The sequence below is a fragment of the Natrix helvetica genome (genome assembly GCF_964273705.1).
Source record: "Natrix helvetica genome assembly, chromosome: 3".
In the NCBI taxonomy this organism is placed as follows: Eukaryota; Metazoa; Chordata; class Lepidosauria; order Squamata; family Natricidae; genus Natrix; species Natrix helvetica.
Window position 1 is genome coordinate 103,716,992 of NC_138549.1, and position 20,358 is coordinate 103,737,349.

At 38.9% G+C, this 20,358-nt stretch overlaps 1 protein-coding gene across 1 annotated transcript in view; it reads left to right on the forward strand.

Annotated features, from left to right (window-relative positions):
- Nucleotides 1–20,358, forward strand: part of JAK1 (Janus kinase 1) — a 61,805-nt gene that overhangs the window by 35,729 nt on the left and 5,718 nt on the right. Inside the window, exons 9-22 of the mRNA XM_081949160.1 lie at nt 1,252–1,409; nt 3,199–3,322; nt 6,733–6,922; nt 7,938–8,044; nt 8,507–8,647; nt 9,179–9,266; nt 9,949–10,076; nt 12,220–12,355; nt 13,222–13,373; nt 13,821–13,971; nt 14,708–14,802; nt 16,768–16,960; nt 18,119–18,243; nt 19,436–19,608. Coding sequence (XP_081805286.1) covers nt 1,252–1,409; nt 3,199–3,322; nt 6,733–6,922; nt 7,938–8,044; nt 8,507–8,647; nt 9,179–9,266; nt 9,949–10,076; nt 12,220–12,355; nt 13,222–13,373; nt 13,821–13,971; nt 14,708–14,802; nt 16,768–16,960; nt 18,119–18,243; nt 19,436–19,608 — 1,961 coding nt within the window. The remainder of the gene's footprint in view (nt 1–1,251; nt 1,410–3,198; nt 3,323–6,732; nt 6,923–7,937; nt 8,045–8,506; nt 8,648–9,178; nt 9,267–9,948; nt 10,077–12,219; nt 12,356–13,221; nt 13,374–13,820; nt 13,972–14,707; nt 14,803–16,767; nt 16,961–18,118; nt 18,244–19,435; nt 19,609–20,358) is intronic.

Below are 20,358 nucleotides of genomic sequence, written 5' to 3' on the forward strand. Positions count from 1 at the left end.
AGATTACATTATATTTTATGGGTCTCATGAGATTCTGTAACGGAATGTTGGATGACTTTGGGGAATGAGGGGAAAAGTTGCTGCCTAGGAAACAATCAGCAAGAGAGGCAGGAACCCCCAGTGGCTTAACTGTCAGAGAAAGAAACCTAGGAAAGACCTAATGGATTAAGTAGTCAACAGCGGCAGTCAGAAGTTTATACTTTCAGATTTGCAAGATTGATGTCAGCTCTCCCAGATAAACCAGACAAGAAATATGACTAGATGAATTCTATTTATTGTAAAGATTAATAGAATCTTGCAAGGTTATCCACACATTCCATTACTAATACCAGGCAAAAATACTGAAATTTTCATGAACAGTCATTTAAAAACAACAACAACCTGCATTGGTTACCTGTATTAGAACACTTAAAAAAAGACAAATATAGTTAGAAACAGATAAAGTTAGAAGAGAGGGCACACCTATCATCTCAGCATGATATAGATAAGATGTCATTCCTGGTTTTTTTTGCTTATATTGTATTTTTTTCAAGTTTTTAGAAGTTAAAAGATGTACATTTAGTAAACTGAAGTTAAATCCCTGCCCTTAGAGTAGTGTTTCTCAACCTTAGCAACAAGATGAGTGGACTTCAACTTCCAGGATTCCCCAACATCATGGAGAGTCATCTCAAAGTTCCTTAAATTGAGAAACACCATTTTAGAGAAAAGGTAGTCCTCGACTTACAACACCATTCATTTAGTGACCATTCAAAGTTACAATGGCACTGAAAAATGTGACATGACTTTCACACTTATGACCATTGTATAAGTGTGAAAGTCATAGTCATATGATCAAAATTCAGTTGCTTGGCAACTGGTTCATATTTATGACGGCTGCAGTGTCCCAGGGTCAAGTGATCAGTTTTTGTGAACTTCTGACAAGCAGAGGCAATGAGGAATCCAGATTCGCTTAACAACCATGGCAAGAAAGGTTGTAAAAGAGGGAAACTCACTTAACAAATGTTTCACTTAGCAACATAAAGTTTGGATCAATTGTGGTCGTAACTCGAGGACTACCTATACCTCATTGTCAACCAAGGTATAAACTTAACTGCCATTCTAGGTTAATTTGTGTACTTGGATAGAGCATGCCTGCCTCTTTGTTTCAGCAGCCCAATGTTTTTGACTATCCCTGTAGGTGGAGTTGTAGTAGTTGATTATTGTAGCTTACCTGAAGTGGAAGAACTATTCAGACTTTTTTTTTTACTCTAGGAATTTAAACTGCCTTCATGTGCAGAAGCTTTGTCGTTTTCTGCTTTGGTGGATGGATACTTCAGGTTGACTGCTGATGCCCATCACTTTCTTTGCACAGATATCGCACCACCTCTGATAGAACACAATATTAAAAATGGCTGCCATGGCCCAATTTGGTTAGTTACTAAACAATATATATGTGTGTGTATATAGTAACTTTGATTAGATAAATCAACTTTATATTCCTTCCTTTTACTTTCAAGAATCCTTAACTTCACAGCATTAATAAGTCTCTGTGGTACGCACATTGTAGAAAGTCATCCTGCTAACTTTTTTGGCTTGTTATTTGTGTATCACTTTTAATTACTAAGACATCAACTGTTTTTTGTATACCCAGCATAGCATCATTTTCCATACCATTCTTGTTGCATATCATTTTTAAATCCACTTTCAGAACAGTTTCACTCTTGTCTAGTAAAAGATGCTTGTCTTCCATAATATTTTCCAAACATTATCTATAGAGACAGACACTGTTAAAATATTTTGTTCCATTCTGTATTAGTCAAATTAATTAAATTTAAGAATTTTTCCCTTTTAATTACAATCTTTAATTCCTCATTCTTTCTAGTATCCAGCCTTAAAGATCTCATCCTATCATGTTTTTTAAAAAGAGAATTGATAACAAAAGCATTTTCTCACCAGAAGGATTCTAAATTAATTCCAAAATCTTACTTCAAATTCATATGGATCCTAAGTCCATTTGCAACTTTCCAAAATCAAACTTTAATAGTCCTTTTACTGTTTATTCAAAAATATGTTTAAGTCCTTAAACTTGTATTTAAAAGTTATTTTGCTAAAGATTGAAAAAAAAACTCACCTGATGCTGCAAAACCTGTTAGTCCAATGGCTCTTAATTGCTAAAGAGCAATTAATGAGCAATTTCCAAAAGCAATTATAAAAGAAAGCATGTGAACCCAGTGTCCTTTGGAAAGGCACTGACTGCAGTTCGAGCAATGATGGTTAATTCCTCAACTCCAAGAGCTGGAGACCTATCTTGCTATCTCCTTGTGAGGATCAACTGTCTGAAACACTTTTGGGTGATCTTAAGTCTTTTCCTTGTCTGTAGAGAAATTACAAAGAGCTGGTCTACTTTTTGGCTCTTCATTCCACCATGGTTGTTGGGTCCATTTTCAATGGAGCTATCTGTAGTTTGCCATTCTCCCCCCCTTCCCCCCAAGATATTATAAAGCTTCAGAAGCAGGTATTATGGGTTTTTTCGTAAGCAAAATTAAGTTCAATCAGAAACAAAGGGGCACAAATTTCCTGAAACAGCTATCTCCCTTCAGAAACTGGTTTTAAAACAATATTTTTTGTAACCAGTCGTTATAATTTGTAAAACACTTGCTTTAAAAAATATTTTATTGTTTTATTATTTTTATTTTAGCTTCCCTCTTGAGCTTCTCAATCTTTGGGTTCATGAAAACCGAACTACTGTGCTCATTTGGCTATGGAAGAGCCATTTTATAACTTGTAACAAACTCTCAACATTTCAACTATATTATTCCCCTGCCATTATATTTCTAACGACAAGGAACAGTTTAAAGATTCATTATAATTATTTTATTATTACATTTATTTGTCGCCCATCTCACTATGAAGTGATTCTGGGCGGCTTACAGCATAAAAACATTAAAACAATAATAACTATATAACTATAACTATAACTATAAATATTCCTAATCCAATAAAATGAGAATGCCATCAAGGTAAAATCATGACCATAGGATGGGGGAGGGGGCAGCTGAATGCATGTGGGGGGGAGGTGGGATTAACTCTTAAATCAACCACCTCCAGTGTGGTACTCTACCATCCGACAGAGCCCGAGAAAGATGGGCCTGTTTTCAAGGAAATGGTCAACTGTCCTCATTTAGTAAGATTTAATCACTTTTCTCAAACATCTTTCAGCACAGAATATGCTATTAATAAGTTGAAACAGGAAGGCAATGAAGAAGGGACGTATGTTTTGAGATGGAGCTGTACAGACTTCAACAACATTCTCTTGACTGTGATATGTACTGAATATTCAGAGGTATGATGGGGGTCCAGTAATTTTCTCTTTAAATATCTTTGATCTAGGCCAGGGGTCAGCAAACTACGGCTCTGGAGCTGCGTGTGGCTCTTTCCTCCCTCTGCTGTGGTTCCGTCAACGGTCTGCGCCACAATTTTGAGAGGAGCTTCAGTGATTGCGGGGGGGGGGGGGTGGAGAGAGAGAAGCACAGTGCACCAGGAGAAGACTCTATGGCAAGGGGAGGGTTTTCCAGTTGTCTCCACAATTGATAGGGCTTTCGGTTATGACAGGTAGAGGAAAAAGGATATCGCGCTAGGAGGAGACTCTATGGTGGGGGAACTAAACCTCCAGTCAGCTCCAGAATTGAGCAGGTGGCTTCCGGTTAGGATCTTTGTGGCTCCCGGTGTTTTCTTTTCTGGGGGAAACGGGTCCAAATGTCTCTTTGAGTGTTTAGGTTTGCCGACCCCTGATCTAGGCAATATAACTTTTGAAGAATTGGCTTGAGAAGTGATACTCTTACCATTAATGATTCAAAAAAAGGAGCGTGAAATTTCTTTCTTGCAAACTAAACTACCTGAGCTTCCTGTCAGTTTCTATGGTGCTAACTGGCAATTTTAAACAGATTAAGCTCTGTTACTTATTTTTTCATTAGGGTATAAATATTAACAGGGATTCCCAATGCTTGTCTTATTATGGATTTAATTTATTCTTACTGGAATGAAAGTATAATATTGCTAATATATTAATTGGAGGTTTGGTAACTATTTATTTGAATAAAGCTCTCTAGGGCAGGTTGCAGTAAAACAGTTTTTTAAAAAAGAAGTGATATATAATAATTTTTTAAAAAAAATTAAGAATAAAAATACCACAAAACACCTCTTCATTATATGATTTCAAGATCTGAGTAGGTGCACAAGGAAGAAAGTATGTAGTTACTTAAACCATTGAAGTCTTAAAAGTCAAAACCAGCATGTTGAATTGTGCTAGAAATGGACTAGCAACCATTGTCATAGCAAAAAACTGGTATAATATATATGTATTGGCTAGTCCCAACAATTAGTTTTACTGCTCTGTTTTGAACAAACTGAAATTTCCACTAATGAATCATATATTCCCTGACATCCATAGTAATCTAGAACCTTAATTTATGATTTATATTAAAACTACTGGTGGGCTTGATATTTGATGACAGAAAATACATTTGTAATTACCTGGATTCAAATGTGAGGCAAACATAGGCATTTATGTAATATCTCTTGGGAACACATTAAATATGTCTCTCTTGTCTATGTCTAAGCTGTTTGAGTTTGAAAGACAAAAAAGTTAAGTATAAAAAGTTAAGTATAAAAAGTGGAAAGAGGGGGACATAACTAAGGCAGAATATCAGCAAATAGCCCGAGCCTGTAAAGCTGAAGTAAGGAAAGCTAAGGCTCACAATGAAGAAAGGCTTGCTACAAAAATAAAAAAATAACAAAAAAGCTTCTTCCAACATGTTAAAAACAAGAAAAAAGTGAAGGAAACAATTGGTCCATTCCTGGGAGAAAAGTGGCAAGAAGGTGACAAGCAACAGAGAGAAAGCAGAACTATTTAACTCATTTTTTGCATCTGTCTTTACACAAAGAGATAAAACAGTCCAACCTATCAAAAACAGCACCACAAAAATCAGATTAGGAACACAAATTGAAATAGGGAAGAAAATGGTAAGTGAGTACCTGTCTACCCTAGACGAGTTCAAATCACCAGGACTGGACGGATTACACCCCAGGGTTCTGAAGGAACTGGCAGATGAGATCTCAGAACCATTGAACTATATCTTTCAGAGATCCTGGAGCACCGGGGAACTGCCAGAGGACTGGAAAAGAGCTGATGTGGTTTCCATCTTCAAAAAAAGAAAAAAAAATAGATCCAGGAAACTATACACCTATCAGCCTGACCTCAATACCAGGAAAGATTCTGGAAAAGATAATCAAGCAACGAATTAGCGAACACCTAGAAGTAAACAAAGTAATAGCCAAAAGCCAACATGGGTTGTCAAAAACAGATCATGCCAGACTAATCTTATTACATTCTTTGACAAAGTGACAAAATTAGCGGACCAGAGGAATGCCGTCGATATAGTTTACTTGGACTTCAGTAAGGCATTTGATAAGGTAGACCATAACCTACTACTAGATAAAGTAGAAGAATGTGGGTTGGACAGCATCACCACCAGATGGATTCCGACCAACCGCACTCAACGTATAGTCCTCAATGGAACTGCATCTACATGGAGGGAAGTATGCAGTGGAGTACCCCAAGGCTCTGTTTTAGGCCCAGTACTCTTCAACATAATCATTAATGATTTGGATGAGGGAATAAATGGGGAACTTATCAAATTTGCAGATGACACCAAGCTGGCAGGAATAGCCAACACTCCAGAAGATAGGCTTAAAATACAGAAGGATCTTGACAAACTTGAACATTGGGCACTATCTAATAATATGAAATTCAATGGTGAAAAGAGTAAGGTTCTACATTTAGGCAAGAAAAACGAAATGCACAGGTACAGTATAGGTGGTAACTTGCTCAATAGTAGTGAGAGGAATCTTGGAGTCCTAGTGGACAACCATTTAAATATGAGCCAGCAGTGTGCAGCAGCTGCCAAAAAAGCCAACACAGTTCTAGGCTGCATCAACAGAGGGATAGAATCAAGATCACGTGAAGCGTTAATACCACCTTATAATGCCTTGGTAAGGCCACACTTGGAGTATTGCATTCAGTTTTGGTTGCCACGATGTAGAAAAGATGTGGAAACTCTAGAAAGAGTGCAGAGAAGAGCAACAAGGATGATTAGGGGACTGGAGACTAAAACATATGAAGAACGGTTGCAGGAACTGGGTATGTCTAGTTTAATGGAAAGAAGGACTAGGGGAGACATGATAGCAGTGTTCCAATATCTCAGGGGTTGCCACAAAGAAGAGGGAGTCAAATTATTCTCCAAGGCACCTGAGGGTAAAACAAGAAGCAATGGGTGGAAACTAATCAAGGAGAGAAGCAACTTAGAACTGAGGAGAAATTTCCTGACAGTTAGAACAATTAATCAGTGGAACAGCTTGCCTCCAGAAGTTGTGAATGCCCCAACACTGGAAATCTTTAAGAAGATGTTGGATAGCGATTTCTCTGGAATGGTCTACGGTTTCCTGCCTAGGCAGGGGGTTGGATAGAAGACCTCCAAGGTCCCTTCCAACTCTGCTATTGTATTGTATTGTATTGAATTTCATCAAGGTTTCCAGTATGGTCAGTATGATTTCACCAGATGGTACTGCAAATGTTTGCTTGATCAGTCTCAAGTTGGATTTTATTTCATTCACTACATTCTCTTCAGACACAAGGATGTTACCTGAATTCCTTTAGTGATTTCTTTTCTTTTTCTTTTCCTTCATTCTCCAAAGCTCTCAATGAATCTCCCCAAACAGTATAAGAACTTCCAGATAGAAATTAAGAAGGAAGGATGTCTCCTGCATGGATCTGATAAGCCCTTCCCATCACTTAAAGAGTTGATGGACCATTTAAAAGGACAGATCCTGAGAACAGATGACATAGTCTTCACTCTCAAGAGATGCGTTCAGCCAAAACCAAGAGGTAATGTTTTTAAGTTAGCTTTATGTATTCATATTAACTTTTTTTTCACCAAAATATATTATTCCATCCGGATCCTATATTTTGCAACTACATAGATATTATAAATAATAGATGCCTTTGTATTCTTAGAATAAGGTTATTCAATCCCAAGCAAATCAGTCCTCTTTAAAATAATTGAGGTTTGCTCAGAGCTAAAGGTCAGGACTGGATACTAAGAATGTACTTAATATAGAAAAGAGGAATTACCTGTTGTACATAGGTAAACATCCTGTAGGTGATATGCTTGGCATAAAATTGATTAATTAAATAAATATTGGTTTTGCAACTGGAGCTAATAATCCCAAAAGGTTCAACAAGTGCCTAAACTCCCATGCCTTAATATTAATTAGCATGCTAAATTGATATTAACAGACAGAATAATGATCCCAGTAGAATTCAGATCCTTCTAGACATCACAAGTTTTAGGAAAGACACAATAGTTCAGCCACACATATTTTACATTGTGTTCAGTGAGGCTAAACAGCAATTCTGGTATTGTTTAGACAAAGATAGACTATACATTCAGCAGAACAGTAAAGGCTTGTATGAGTGCAGTTGAACGAAGTGAATCTTCTGTGTGAAATATTTCAGTAAAAACCAGCTATTCTATGGTAGAAGTGTTCTGGTTAGCAACTGTAGATTTAAATTCATGTAGATTTGTTTTGGACACGTCATTTAATGCACAACTGCTTTGAGATATGAAGTTGCGCTGAAGGAGACAGTGACTTACACCAAACTATTTAGTAAAATTTGTAACTAAAAATTGATTTTCATAACAAAAATCAAATTCAACATCTACCTTCTGTGGGATAGATTTGATACTAAGACATATTGGTATTTCTTTACTTGGAAAATATCCATTGCTGGCAATCATTTGAAGGATTGTTAAGAATTATTAAGGATTATTTTGTTCTGCAATAAATCTGGATGGCAATCTGCTTCAAATATATGTGAGAGGTTTTCTTCTTCTTTCTAGAAATTTCCAATTTGCTAGTAGCTACAAAAAAGTCCCAAGAGTGGCAGCCAATTTGTCCTTTAGGCCAACTGAGTTTTCATCGAATACTTAAAGAAGGAATAAAGCAAGTAAGTAATTATGAAATCTTTTAAAATTTTATTTCACAAAAACTTGCAGTGATGTCTAAGAAAATGTAGAAAAACTCATTGCATAATCTGTTTATTCATATTAATTATGAAAGTTTGTTTTGTAGCAAAACAAAAAATATTGAATTCATATTAAAAAGTATACACTATGAGATTCACGTTATTGCTAAGTACAGATAAGATATATAGGGATGTTTTGTAGCTTTCAATTTCTGTTACAATTAACTGCTTATGTCTTGGTAATGCCAATCTCTCGCTGTCTTTTTGGCTAGTTCATGCTTCAGAAATTTCCCAGAGTTAGCATAACCTTTAGCATAAATATTTTTGACATTTGCAAAATAAATGTTTAATTCCCACCCCCTCCCCTTTGCAGGACTAGCAGTCAAAATTCAAACCTGCATATTCAATACAGATTGCAGTTTTGGGGTTTATCTTGTATTTTAGGGTGAACATCTTGGCAGAGGGACTAGAACACAGATTTACTCTGGGATTCTTAGCTACGACGACGATGAAAGTTATCAGGGAGAAACACAAATTAAAGTTCTGCTGAAAGTCTTGGATCCAAGCCACAGAGACATTTCCCTGGTAGGTTTCTCTAAGGTTACTATGTAAAAATATTACTGATATTACTGACGGCTCTATTTTGTATGATACCTTTAATGTTGGGTTTGAAACAAAAAAGCTATAAATATAAACTGAAAACTGTTTCAAGCATTTTGTCCTTGACGTGTGTAACTATATATTCAGTTGAGTTGTGCAGCTAGCCAGCTCTGAAGAGGAAAAGGTGACTCAGAAGGTGGGTGAGACATGGAGCATCTGCTGCAGTGACTTTTTGTGGGATTGCACAGCTACCCATAATTTGTGAGAACCTTTCAGTGCTTCCGAATATACAGTATATCAGCGCAGAACAAAATGTTCCTCTTTCATTAGATGCCTTTGTGCTAGGAATCCTACCTTTTAGTATTATAGACGGGGCTGTCTCCTGTTAACAATAGTTAAGTATGAGCTTTCCCAAATTGTTAGGGGCTGATAAAGGTATTGGAGAAATGATAAATCTGTTTGGATCATTCTTTCAATTTTGTTGATGTCACCCCTGAAATATGTGTGTTTTAACAGGCATTTTTTGAGACAGCCAGTATGATGAGGCAGATATCCCATAAGCACATTGTCCTGCTTCATGGAGTTTGTGTTCGTGATGTAGAAAGTAAGTAAACTCTCCAAATACAATCTTTCAAACAGAAATAGTGACTTAATTAGATATATATAATTAGGGTCACGGTGGTGCAGTAGTTAGAGTACAGTACTGCAGGTTACTTCTGCTGATCACCGGCTGCCTGCAGTTTGGCAGATCAAATCTCACCAGGCTCAAGGTTAACACATCCTTCCATCCTTCCGAGGTGGGTAAAATGAGGCCCCAGATTGTTGGGGGCAACAGGCTGACTCTGTAAACCGCTTAGAGAGGGCTGTAAAGTACTGTGGAGTGGTATATAAGTCTAAGTGCTATTGCTATTGCTATATGAAACAGTGATAGTTTATCACTGCAAAAGGTCATCAATTTAATTTTGCCCCTTCCCAAAGATTAGTATCTGGAGCCCACTCGGGTTTGTGGACGCAAGGGGGTCTCCAAAAGACACAGGTGGTATTGGAATCCCCACTTAACCTTGGGATCAAGTCACCCTACTGACCACAATCCTAATTCTGCCTTGAAATTTCCCACTCATCTTTCCCAAATATTTAAACAAAAATGTTTATCCACTGAGTCATATATTTTAGAAAGAAACTTTCCTGAGGGTTCACTTTCATGTGATTTCTCTCCCTAACCAAAACGCACTGAAGATGAATGACATGAGCTCTATTTTTTATCTATCTTTCAATTGTGGCTGTAGACATTATGGTGGAAGAATTAGTTGAGTTTGGACCCCTGGATCTTTTTATGCACCGTAGGAGTGATTCTCTTACAACACCTTGGAAATTCAATGTAGCAAAACAGTTGGCAAGTGCCTTGAGCTATCTGGTAAGTCCTAGATATCATCTACCAATAGTTGTTGTGACTCCTGGTTTTGTATCATGCATTACCCATTTACAGTTGCTAAGCAAGTCTTGTCAGGTTTTAGCAACTTACATTTAGTATGTCATGAAATAGTAAGTTCTGTGTTGTGTTTAATGTTGATACGAAGACAAGGTGGTCAAATTTTGCCTTTTCTCACCCCAGATTTTTAGACATTCTATCCCCCTCCTTTCTTATCCTTGCCTGCCATATTTAACCAACATTCTGGGTTCACTGAGCATGCTCAGTTCTTGTCTAGAAATGTCAAGATGAAATTTTTAATACCTCTGCAAATGTTGGAGACATTGCATATGAATGGGGGAATTCTGGCTGCAGAAGGAATGGCTCTTGATGTGTTTGAGTTCAAAACTAGAATATAAATCTTTACTACCTTTAGTCCACTTTTCGCATTTATAGTGCAGTTTGGTGTTTCTGGTGTTGTACCGTGTTGAAAAAGGGATTGTTTGCTTGAATCCTAAAATAAATTAACGTTGTGAGAAAGATAGCTTCGTATATCTTTTGCCTACTCCTTACTGGTACTTTTGATTATCCCAAAGTTTTCAATAGAGGCTTGAACATTGAAATCATCAGCAGTGGAAAGAAGAAAATAGGAAACATTCCTTCTTTGAATTGTGATTAGATACCGTATTTTTTGCCCTATAAGACGCTCCGGAATATAAGACGCACCCAACTTTAAAGGAGGAAAATCTAGAAAAAAAAGATTCTGAACCAAATACTGTAGTAAAATATTTTATATCAACTGTATAAAGTTAACAGCAGTTTAAGAACAATTTTATGTCAACCATGTAACATATTAAGAACTATCTTTACTCTCATTAACAGTTAGTAAAGTCAGTAAACAGTGAATCTAGTGGTCTCATACCCCCTCATATCTCATCTGGTGCTCTCTAACCCCATATTTCATCTGGTGGTCTCTAACCCCCTCATATGCATCTGGTTTGAGTGAATGCTGCTGGAAAGGAGATTGTAAAAAGGAGATCGTTCCTCTTCCCTTCCCTTCCTCCACCCTCTCCCCCAATCTCTCCGGATTCTCAGGAAGCAAAGCCTTTGAATCAAGCTTGATCGTGTCCCTTTCTAGGTTTTTAACTTCCCAATCTAGCGTTCTGAGAAAAGCTTTTGTAAAAGGGAGATCGTTCCTCTTCCCTTCCCTTCCTCCACCCACCCACCCCCCAATCTCTCCGGATTCTCAGGAAGCAAAGCCTTTGAATCAAGCTTGATTGTGTCCCTTTCTAGGTTTTTAACTTCCCAATCTAGCGTTCTGAGAAAAGCTTTTGTAAAAAGGAGATCGTTCCTCTTCCCTTCCCTTCCTCCACCCACCCACCCCCCAATCTCTCCGGATTCTCAGGAGGCAAAGCCTTTGAATCAAGCTTGATCGTGTCCCTTTCTAGGTTTTTAACTTCCCAATCTAGCGTTCTGAGAAAAGCTTTCATAAAAAGGAGATTGTTCCTCTTCCCTTCCCTTCCTCCACTCCCTCCCCAATCTCTCCGGATTCTCAGGAGCCTTAAAGCAGCGCCTCCTTAAACCAAAGCCTCTGAGTAACTGGGAAAGAAAGGCGTGCTTTTTGGGCGGCAGTTTTCGGCAGGTTCCAAGCGCGGCTTTCTTTCCCAGTTACTCAGAGGCTTTGGTATACTCGGCCCTCACCCTCCTCCTCCTGCAAGCGAAAGGTGCCTCAGAGATTCGGGGGGGGGGGCAGCTCAGGGGAGACAATGGCCATAACAACTTCACTCCCCAGCAATGTGAGGAGCCGCTGCCCCCGCCCCCGCCTAAGCCCTCCAGGGAGCCCAGCCGAGCGGGAGCTCTGAAAGCGAAACGTCTCTCCTTTCCAGCCATCACGATCTCTGCAACGCCCGCTTTGCCTGCCCCATTTTTAGATGACCCAGGTGGCTACATTCGGCGAATAAGATGCACCCAGATTTTCACCCTCTTTTTTGGAGTAAAAAAGTGCGTCTTATAGGGCGAAAAATACGGTAACTTCTCTTAGGATTCAAGCCATTGTGTTTTGTGAACTTGTTACTTTCAGCACCTTTTCATGCTGTCTAATAGTATTTAACATGTGGTTGAAATATTGATTAATCTTTCTGTAATGCAGGAGGACAAAAACTTAGTACATGGAAATGTTTGCACAAAAAATATACTGTTAGCAAGAGAAGGAATTGGAAATGAATATGGACCTTTCATAAAGCTAAGTGATCCAGGAATTCCAGTTACAGTGCTATCTAGACAAGGTAAAACTACTCGTACATATGGCGATACTAAAGAAAAATACCCTCTAATTTTATTGAAATACAAATACTTCTTCTACATGTAAGTGCTAACTGGTTCAGCCTTTACCTTAGCTAACTTTTACTATTCCTCACTGACACTAGTTGAATCATATTCCAACTGGTCAAAGTGGGAAGAATTTCCCAGCAACCTGCTCTAAATTGGCAGGACAAGTGGAATTCAGTGAACTTTTAATAGATTTTACTAGTGTGCATTACAATAGGGTTGGTATCTGACAGTAGCAAGAGGAATGGTATTCTCCTGGACCCTTACCACAGTACTGGTAAGATATGGCTACTGCGAATGTTTCTGTAATACAGGCACTGGAGAAGCATGTGCTCTGTTGTTTCTGTGTGCCAGAATCACAGAGGTTTTGTCTCTTTCCTATATCAGCCTAGCTCTGCATAACGGAGTGAGCTCCTGTTACTTGTCCCAACCTAGCTTCTGCCAACCTAGCAGTTCGAAAGCATGTAAAAATGCAAGTAGAAAAATAGGGACCAACTTTGGTGGGAAGGTATCAGCGTTCTGTGTGCCTTCGGCATTTAGTCATGCCGGCCACATGGCCACGGAGACATCTTCGGACAGCGCTGGCTCTTTGGCTTTGAAACAGAGATGAGCACTGCTCCCTAGAGCCAGGAACGACTAAAACATATATACGAGGGAGCCTTTATATTTACCTTTATATTAGCCTTAAAGGACAGCTGAGGGGAGGGCTTGGCATCGTGTCAGAGCAAGGGCCTCCAATGTTCCAGGGTACATGAGGTTTATGGCGGCAGAGTACCACTAGATAAAAATTCATTTTAAAATTTCTCTCACTCTTTCCTTTAAGAATGTGTGGAGCGCATTCCTTGGCTGGCTCCAGAATGTGTGGAAGATTCCAAAAATCTAAATGTGGCAGCAGATAAATGGAGTTTTGGGACCACTTTATGGGAAATTTGCTACAATGGAGAAGTACCACTTAAGGACAAAACCTTAGCAGAGGTGAGGTTCTGGAAAAGTCAAGCAGGCATTCTTTTCTTAGTGACTTGCTGCCACCGAAATAAGAAAAAGAAACTCTTTTCTTGTTTGTCTTTAGTGAGTGGAAACACCTTTTAGTTCTCCCACCAAACATCGGCAACACAAGTGAACTTTTCCTAGAGTGTAATAGATTTTACAATCTCACAGCATTAGTTAATATGTCCAATATCTGTGTCATTAATAGTATACTCTAACATTGAAAAAATGAGTATTCATTGGCAACTTTAGAAGGGAACTTTACTTAGTCATTTGTGGGTCATTACAATGGGCATCTGAAAAATATCTTCAATGCTGTGATAGGAGTTAAGCTTCAGAAAACATTACTTGTAGATATCTTTTGTGAAATTTTTATTGAGAGGTTTATTTCCTAGTTCTGTGAATAATGCCATTGCTTTCATTTCATTTTTGCAGAAGGAGAGGTTTTATGAAGGTCACTTCATACTTCCAGCCCCATCGTGCAAGGAGCTGGCTGACCTGATGAGGCAGTGCATGCACTATGACCCCAGTCAGAGGCCGTTCTTTAGAGCAATTATGCGGGATATCAATAAACTAGAAGAGCAAAGTAAGAATTCTTCCTTTTCCTCCCATTAATGATGGGCAAATAATATCTCCTGGGCTCAGTAGTAGTCTGTAACGTAGCTAACTGTGCAAATGTCATCTCAGAATTCAAAGAAACAAATAAAATTCTTATTGTAGAGTTATTTAGAGCCAGAGAAAGTACTACATGTCAACAAGTATAAGTATAATAGTCCTTATATTAAGGGTAATATCATGATTTGGATTTTATTTCCCATGAAGTAAATTCCTACATTTTAACAGTTCTGGAAGCAACTTGCAGAAATTTAAAAATAAACACATCCAGTAAGCTTTGCCTAAATATAGTAATTCCCTTTGTTACTCTCTTTTGCCAGTGCTTGAAACATTGAAATGTTTCTACTACAATTACAACTTAATATGTCTTATCTACCAACTTTGTTGCGATTCTGCTGACTTGTTGCAACAAATTTAACTGTTAGTTCTGGAAAAAGAACACAAAGTTTACCTACCAGGCCAGATAGGAGCTGATGGCTTCTGATCGCTGCTTGCTTCTAATTTTCCTTTCCCACTTGAAACTATCTGCCTTCTTTCTGAAAACAGTTTTCCATCACATACGAAAACCTGGCAGCTGTGGTTGGCTGGGAGTATCAAGAGGTGTCAGTAAAGTAAATGTGGTACATCTAGCTAGCAGCCTATGGGATGTGGAGTAATTTTTGAAATCAGAGTAATTATTTATGTAGACACGTTTCTGTCTGTGTCAGATCCTGATATTGTCTCAGAGAAGAAGCCTAATGCAGAGATTGATCCTACAATATTTGAAAAACGTTTCTTGAAGCGGATCCGTGATTTAGGAGAGGTATTGTTGTTGTTGTTGTTGTTGTTGTTACTAAATACTTTATTCATTAAACATGGAACTCAGTCAACTGAGCATTTAAAAATGTATGACATTTGACTGGTGCTAATGGTTGATACGGGGTTGCTGCCAGCATCGTAAGTATCAACTAAGTATCTTCTAAATCAACTAAATATGTGATGTTCCGAGTAGTGCAGTTTTTTGCAGTTCCGCTGGTGTTATTGCAGAATATTGCAATTTATTGATGTGTTTTATAAAATTCCTGGACAGGGTACCAAGTGCCCTGATGACAATGGGTATCACCGTTTTTATTTTATATTTTATATTATCTTATATAATTTTTTAAATTTTATTTTATTTATTGTATTGATTTTATTTTGCAATTTTTGTTAAAGCTAATAGTATGTGAGCAGTAATACGAAACAGCAAGGATAGTCTCTTCCTTTGAGCTTGTAACAAGTATTTGAAAAAATGTAGCTGCATTTTACTTTTACTGTGATTAGTATGCTATATGAGTTCCTACTACTTCCAAAAAGTCTTCTCTAATAGAAGCAATCTTGTTTGGAAATGACTTGTCTACATCTTTTATGAGTAGGCCAAGTACGGAACGTTCCCTGTGACAAATGTGATTATAAATAATATAGATAGTTCTTGTAAAGGTTTGTGAGAGCAAAGAATATTATTAGAGATGGGTATGGAGGGCTCAAAAGTCTCTGAACATTTTGCCATCTACTTATTGATAAGTAAGGAAACTGTTATATTGCAAAGCAGTTTTGTGACAATAAACCATGGTATGAAATGCCCAGAAGGATTTATTAGATAGAAAACCAGAAAGGATTGGGCAGGTCACAACATCTACATGGAGTAAAGGGGGTAATTTTTACCTGACTCTTTTTAAATTACAAAGGCTATTTATGAACTATTGTCACAATAACTTGTATCTATCTTGAACAAATGGGCATAAAATATATATTAAGACGGAGTGGCTGTGGCTACTGGCACCCTGGTTCAACCAGTTGCTCCCATCACTGGCCATTGGGGGTGAACAGCTGGCCCCTGTGGATCGGGTCCGCAATTTGGGCGTCCTCCTGGATGCCCGGCTGTCAATGGATGACCATGTGACGGCCGTGGCAAGGGGGGCGTTTCACCAGGTTCGCCTGGTGCGCCAATTGCATCCCCTATTGGACCGGAACGCCCTCTGCACAGTCACCCATGCGCTTGTGACGTCCCGACTGGACTACTGTAATGCTCTCTACATGGGGCTCCCCTTGAGATGCACCCGAAGGCTGCAGTTGGTTCAGAATGCGGCCGCGCGGACAATTGCGGGAGTCACTAGATACTCCCACGTAACACCTCTCCTGCGCGGGCTGCACTGGCTACCTGTGGCTTTTCGGGTGCGTTTCAAGGTGTTGGTTATCATCTTTAAAGCGCCCCATGGCACAGGACCTAGGTATTTGCGGAATCGTATCCTGCCCCATACATCCCTTCGGCCGATCCGCTCTCACAGAGAGGGACTCCTCTGGGTGCCGTCCACTAGGCAGTGCCAGCGGGCGACGCCCAGGAGTAGGGCCTTCTTGGTGATGGGCCTGACCCTCTGGAATGACCTCCCCCCTGATATCAGAACCACCACCGATCTCCGCTCCTTCCGTAAGAAGCTGAAAACCCACCTGTTCAAGTTAGCCGACCTGGCCTAATCCCAGTTTAGTCCCTCAAGTCTGCATTTTTAAATTTTTAGGGGTTAGTTTTAGGTTGATTTTTAACTTTTATTATCTTGTACAGCTGTTAGGTTTAATTCGATTTTAAGGGTATTTAAGGGTATTTATTTTTGTATCTGGTTTTTAATGAGATGCCTGTACACCGCCCCGAGTCCCTTCGGGGAGAGGGGGCGGCCTATAAATCTTGAAAATAAATAAATAAATAAATAAATAAATATTCTGAATCAATATTTATTTTCCCTTGTGAAACCAGGGCCATTTTGGCAAAGTTGAACTCTGCAGGTATGACCCTGAAGGTGATAACACAGGAGAACAAGTAGCTGTAAAATCACTGAAACCTGATTGCGGTGGGAATCATATTGCTGATCTTAAGAAAGAAATTGAAATTTTAAGGAACCTTTATCATGAAAACATTGTGAAATACAAAGGAATCTGCACTGAAGATGGTAATGTCTAGAAATTATTTTATTCACTTCTAGTTTTATAAAATGTTCCTTTTCCAAATGAGAGGATGGCCTAACTGTTGATGAGAGAAATCCTCCTTCCATCTCAAATAAGCAGTGATTCAAAATAAATTATTACCTGCATCATTGCAAAATTCATATTCTGTTCAATTATGAGAATCTCCATGATTGTCATTAAATCTGTAACTTAAGTTACCACTGAGATTATAACCGAATACCAGTACCAACCTTCCTTTATGCTCCAGAATTCTTTTTTAGGAGTGCTCAGAAATATTACTTGTACCTGAAATTACATGTACTAAATTATTCAGGAAATCGTTAACAAAATACTTGTTGACTCAGGCTTCTTCCTGAATTTCACAGAAAAGCAAGTTGCATTGCCTGTACGTAGGAGAGAGCTTCATGGTTGAAAACATACAATAAATATGCAATATTTGATTCAAGACTGACTTGGAATATATTTTCATGGGCATCATCCCTTCACTTGTTTAGAGTAACTGTTGGAAAATGTGATAAACAGGCAAACACTTTCTTCTTTCTGTAATCACTTTCTGTAATTCTAATGGATATTCCTGTTTTAATTATGTATTACCTAGAGTTGCTTTGACAACTAAAGTATCTAATACAGGTAGTCCTTGAGTTACATTGATAATGGATGCAGACTGCCCATTGCAGTCACCATTTGTAACTGTCATAAAATGAGTCAGTCATGTAACCAACCTGATTTTACTATGTTTTTTCTGGTGTTTATAAGTGCAAAAGCATTGTTCAATATGATGCAGTTTTGTCAAAAATCAATGTGCTAGTTTTCAGCAAAACCATCATAAAAAATCTGGTCACAGGATCACAGGATGCTGCAAACAGTTGTAAATGGGCCAAGTGTTGCCAAGTGCTGAAGGGTGATCATGTGACCGGGGGGGGGGGAGGAATGACAGTTGGAATTTAGGATCCTGATTGTCTCTTTTTTCAGGTAGGTTTTAACTTTAAACAGTTGCTAAGCAACCGGTCATAAATCAAGGGCCACGTTTAGATTGATTAGCTAAGTGACAGAACATCAAGAAGAACATTTAAAATAGGCAGTGGTATTAATCCCTACACTTGGTTGAAATAATTTGTGCGTGTGTGTGTTTTAAATACAAGGTGGTAACGGAATTAAGCTTATCATGGAATTTCTTCCTTCTGGGAGCCTGAAAGAATATCTCCCTCGAAACAAAAGTAAAATCTCCCTGAAACAACAACTGAAATATGCTGTGCAAATCTGCAAGGTAGGTATTTAACAGCAGACACCAAGGCATTTTAATTTCCAATTAGCATATTTAGTTTGAAATAATTAGTCATTAAAAAACACTTTCGTTTCTCCTAGAATATTTATTTAGCATATTTCCCCTTTTAGGGTAAGCCCCCATGAGGCTATTTAAAGTATAATCTTATAAAAAAATAAATCAAGTTAAAGAACCACAACTATGTTAAACCATATATGGAGGCAGCATTAAGATTAATAAAAGATTGGGTTAGAGAAAAACCAGCGACTGTTAAAAGCTCACAAGAGTAAGAGGCTTCCAAGTTATAGAGAGAAATACTTGTACTTTTATTATACAAAACACATGAACTTTCTTTTATGCAGAAACTTGGCATTCTGTGATAGGGGAGGAGTTCCAAGTTATGCACGATTGCATTAAAAGAACATTTGCATACATAGCAAGGGTCTCTTTGACCAATATACTTTTCACTTCTATAAAACATTGATTCTTTAAACAATCCACCTAATGCAGGGGTCAGCAAACTGCGGCTCTGGAGCCGCATGTGGCTCTTTCCTCTGCTGCGGCTCCGTCACCGGTCAGCGCCACAATTTTGAGAGAAGCTTTGGCGTGGGGGGGAAGAAGCACAGTGCACCAGGGGAAGACTTAATGGCAAGGGGAGGGTTTTCCAGTTGTCTCCACAATTGATAGGGCTTTCGGTTATGACAGGTAGAGGAAAAAGTACGCCGCACTAGGAGCAGACTCTATGGTGGGTGGGTGGGGGAAACGGGACTGAACTTCCGGTCAGCTCCAGAATTGAACAGGGGGCTTCCGATTAGGACCTTTGTGGTTCCTGGTGTTTTCTTTTCTGTGGGAAATGGGTCCAAATGGCTCTTTGAGTGTTTAAGTTTGCCGACCCCTGACCTAATGAAAGTAAAGGAATTTGGCATAGCCCTTTAAAGAAAAATGTCCTAAATCAGTGGTTCTCAACTTGTGGTCTTCAGACCCCTGGGAGGTCTGCAATGTTCTCACAGAGGTTCCAGTAAGTCTTGAAGAAATGTTTACACTTTGAGTTAAGTCTTGGCCATGGTCCGTGGCCACAAAAGGCATTTAAAAGGGGATCCATGATGAAGAAAAGGTTGGGAACCACTGTTCTGAAGGGTTGATCTGTGGCCAGAATAAAATAAAATTGACTTCAAATGTTTGTTTCTTCATTCAGGGAATGAATTATCTTGGATCTCGGCAGTATGTTCATCGAGACTTAGCAGCTAGAAATGTTCTGGTTGAAAATGAGCAGAGAGTAAAGATTGGTGACTTTGGGCTGACTAAAGCGATTGAAACTGATAAGGAATATTACAAAGTGAATGATGATCGAGACAGCCCTGTGTTCTGGTAAGAGCTGGCCAGTAGGAACCTCAGCAATTATGTTTCCTTCAAGAAAGGAGTTGGCTAAAGTGAATGAATCTCTTCTGGGTCACTGTAGACTATTCTGTCCCAGGCTTCCTGGTCCAGTGTGATACCTTTGTGATATTCTGTAATTGAAAAGTTTCTGACAATGGAGTAGAGCAGGTGGTCCCCAATCTCCAGGCCGTGGCCTATTGGGAACCAGCCTGTGCAAGCTGCATTTGTACAAGTGGCGCACATATGCGCAAAAGCATACCCCCTCCCCGCATTGCTGCTGCCAGTTCGCAGAGCTGGAAAGGTTGGGGACCACCGGAGTAGAGCAAGCAGGGAAAATATATCCCGTTATACAGGTGGTCTTCAACTTACGGCCACAATTGAGTCCAAAATACATGTTGTTAAGTGAACTTTGCCCCATTTTACAACTTTTCGTACCACATTTTGTTAAGTGAATCTGGTTTCCCCGTTGACTTTGCTTGTCAGAAGGTCACAAAACGCGATTACACGACTCCTGGACACTGCAACTGTCATAAATGTGAATCAGTTGCCAAGCATTTGAATGTCAATCATGTGACCAAGGGGGATGCTACAACGGTTGCAAGTGTGAAAAACGGTCATAAGTCACCTTTTTCAGTGATGATGTAACTTTGAATGGTTACCAAATGAAAGCTTGTAAGTTAAGGACTACCTGTAACTGGAAGACATGATTGGTTAAAATCTCACTTGAGTTAATTATATGGG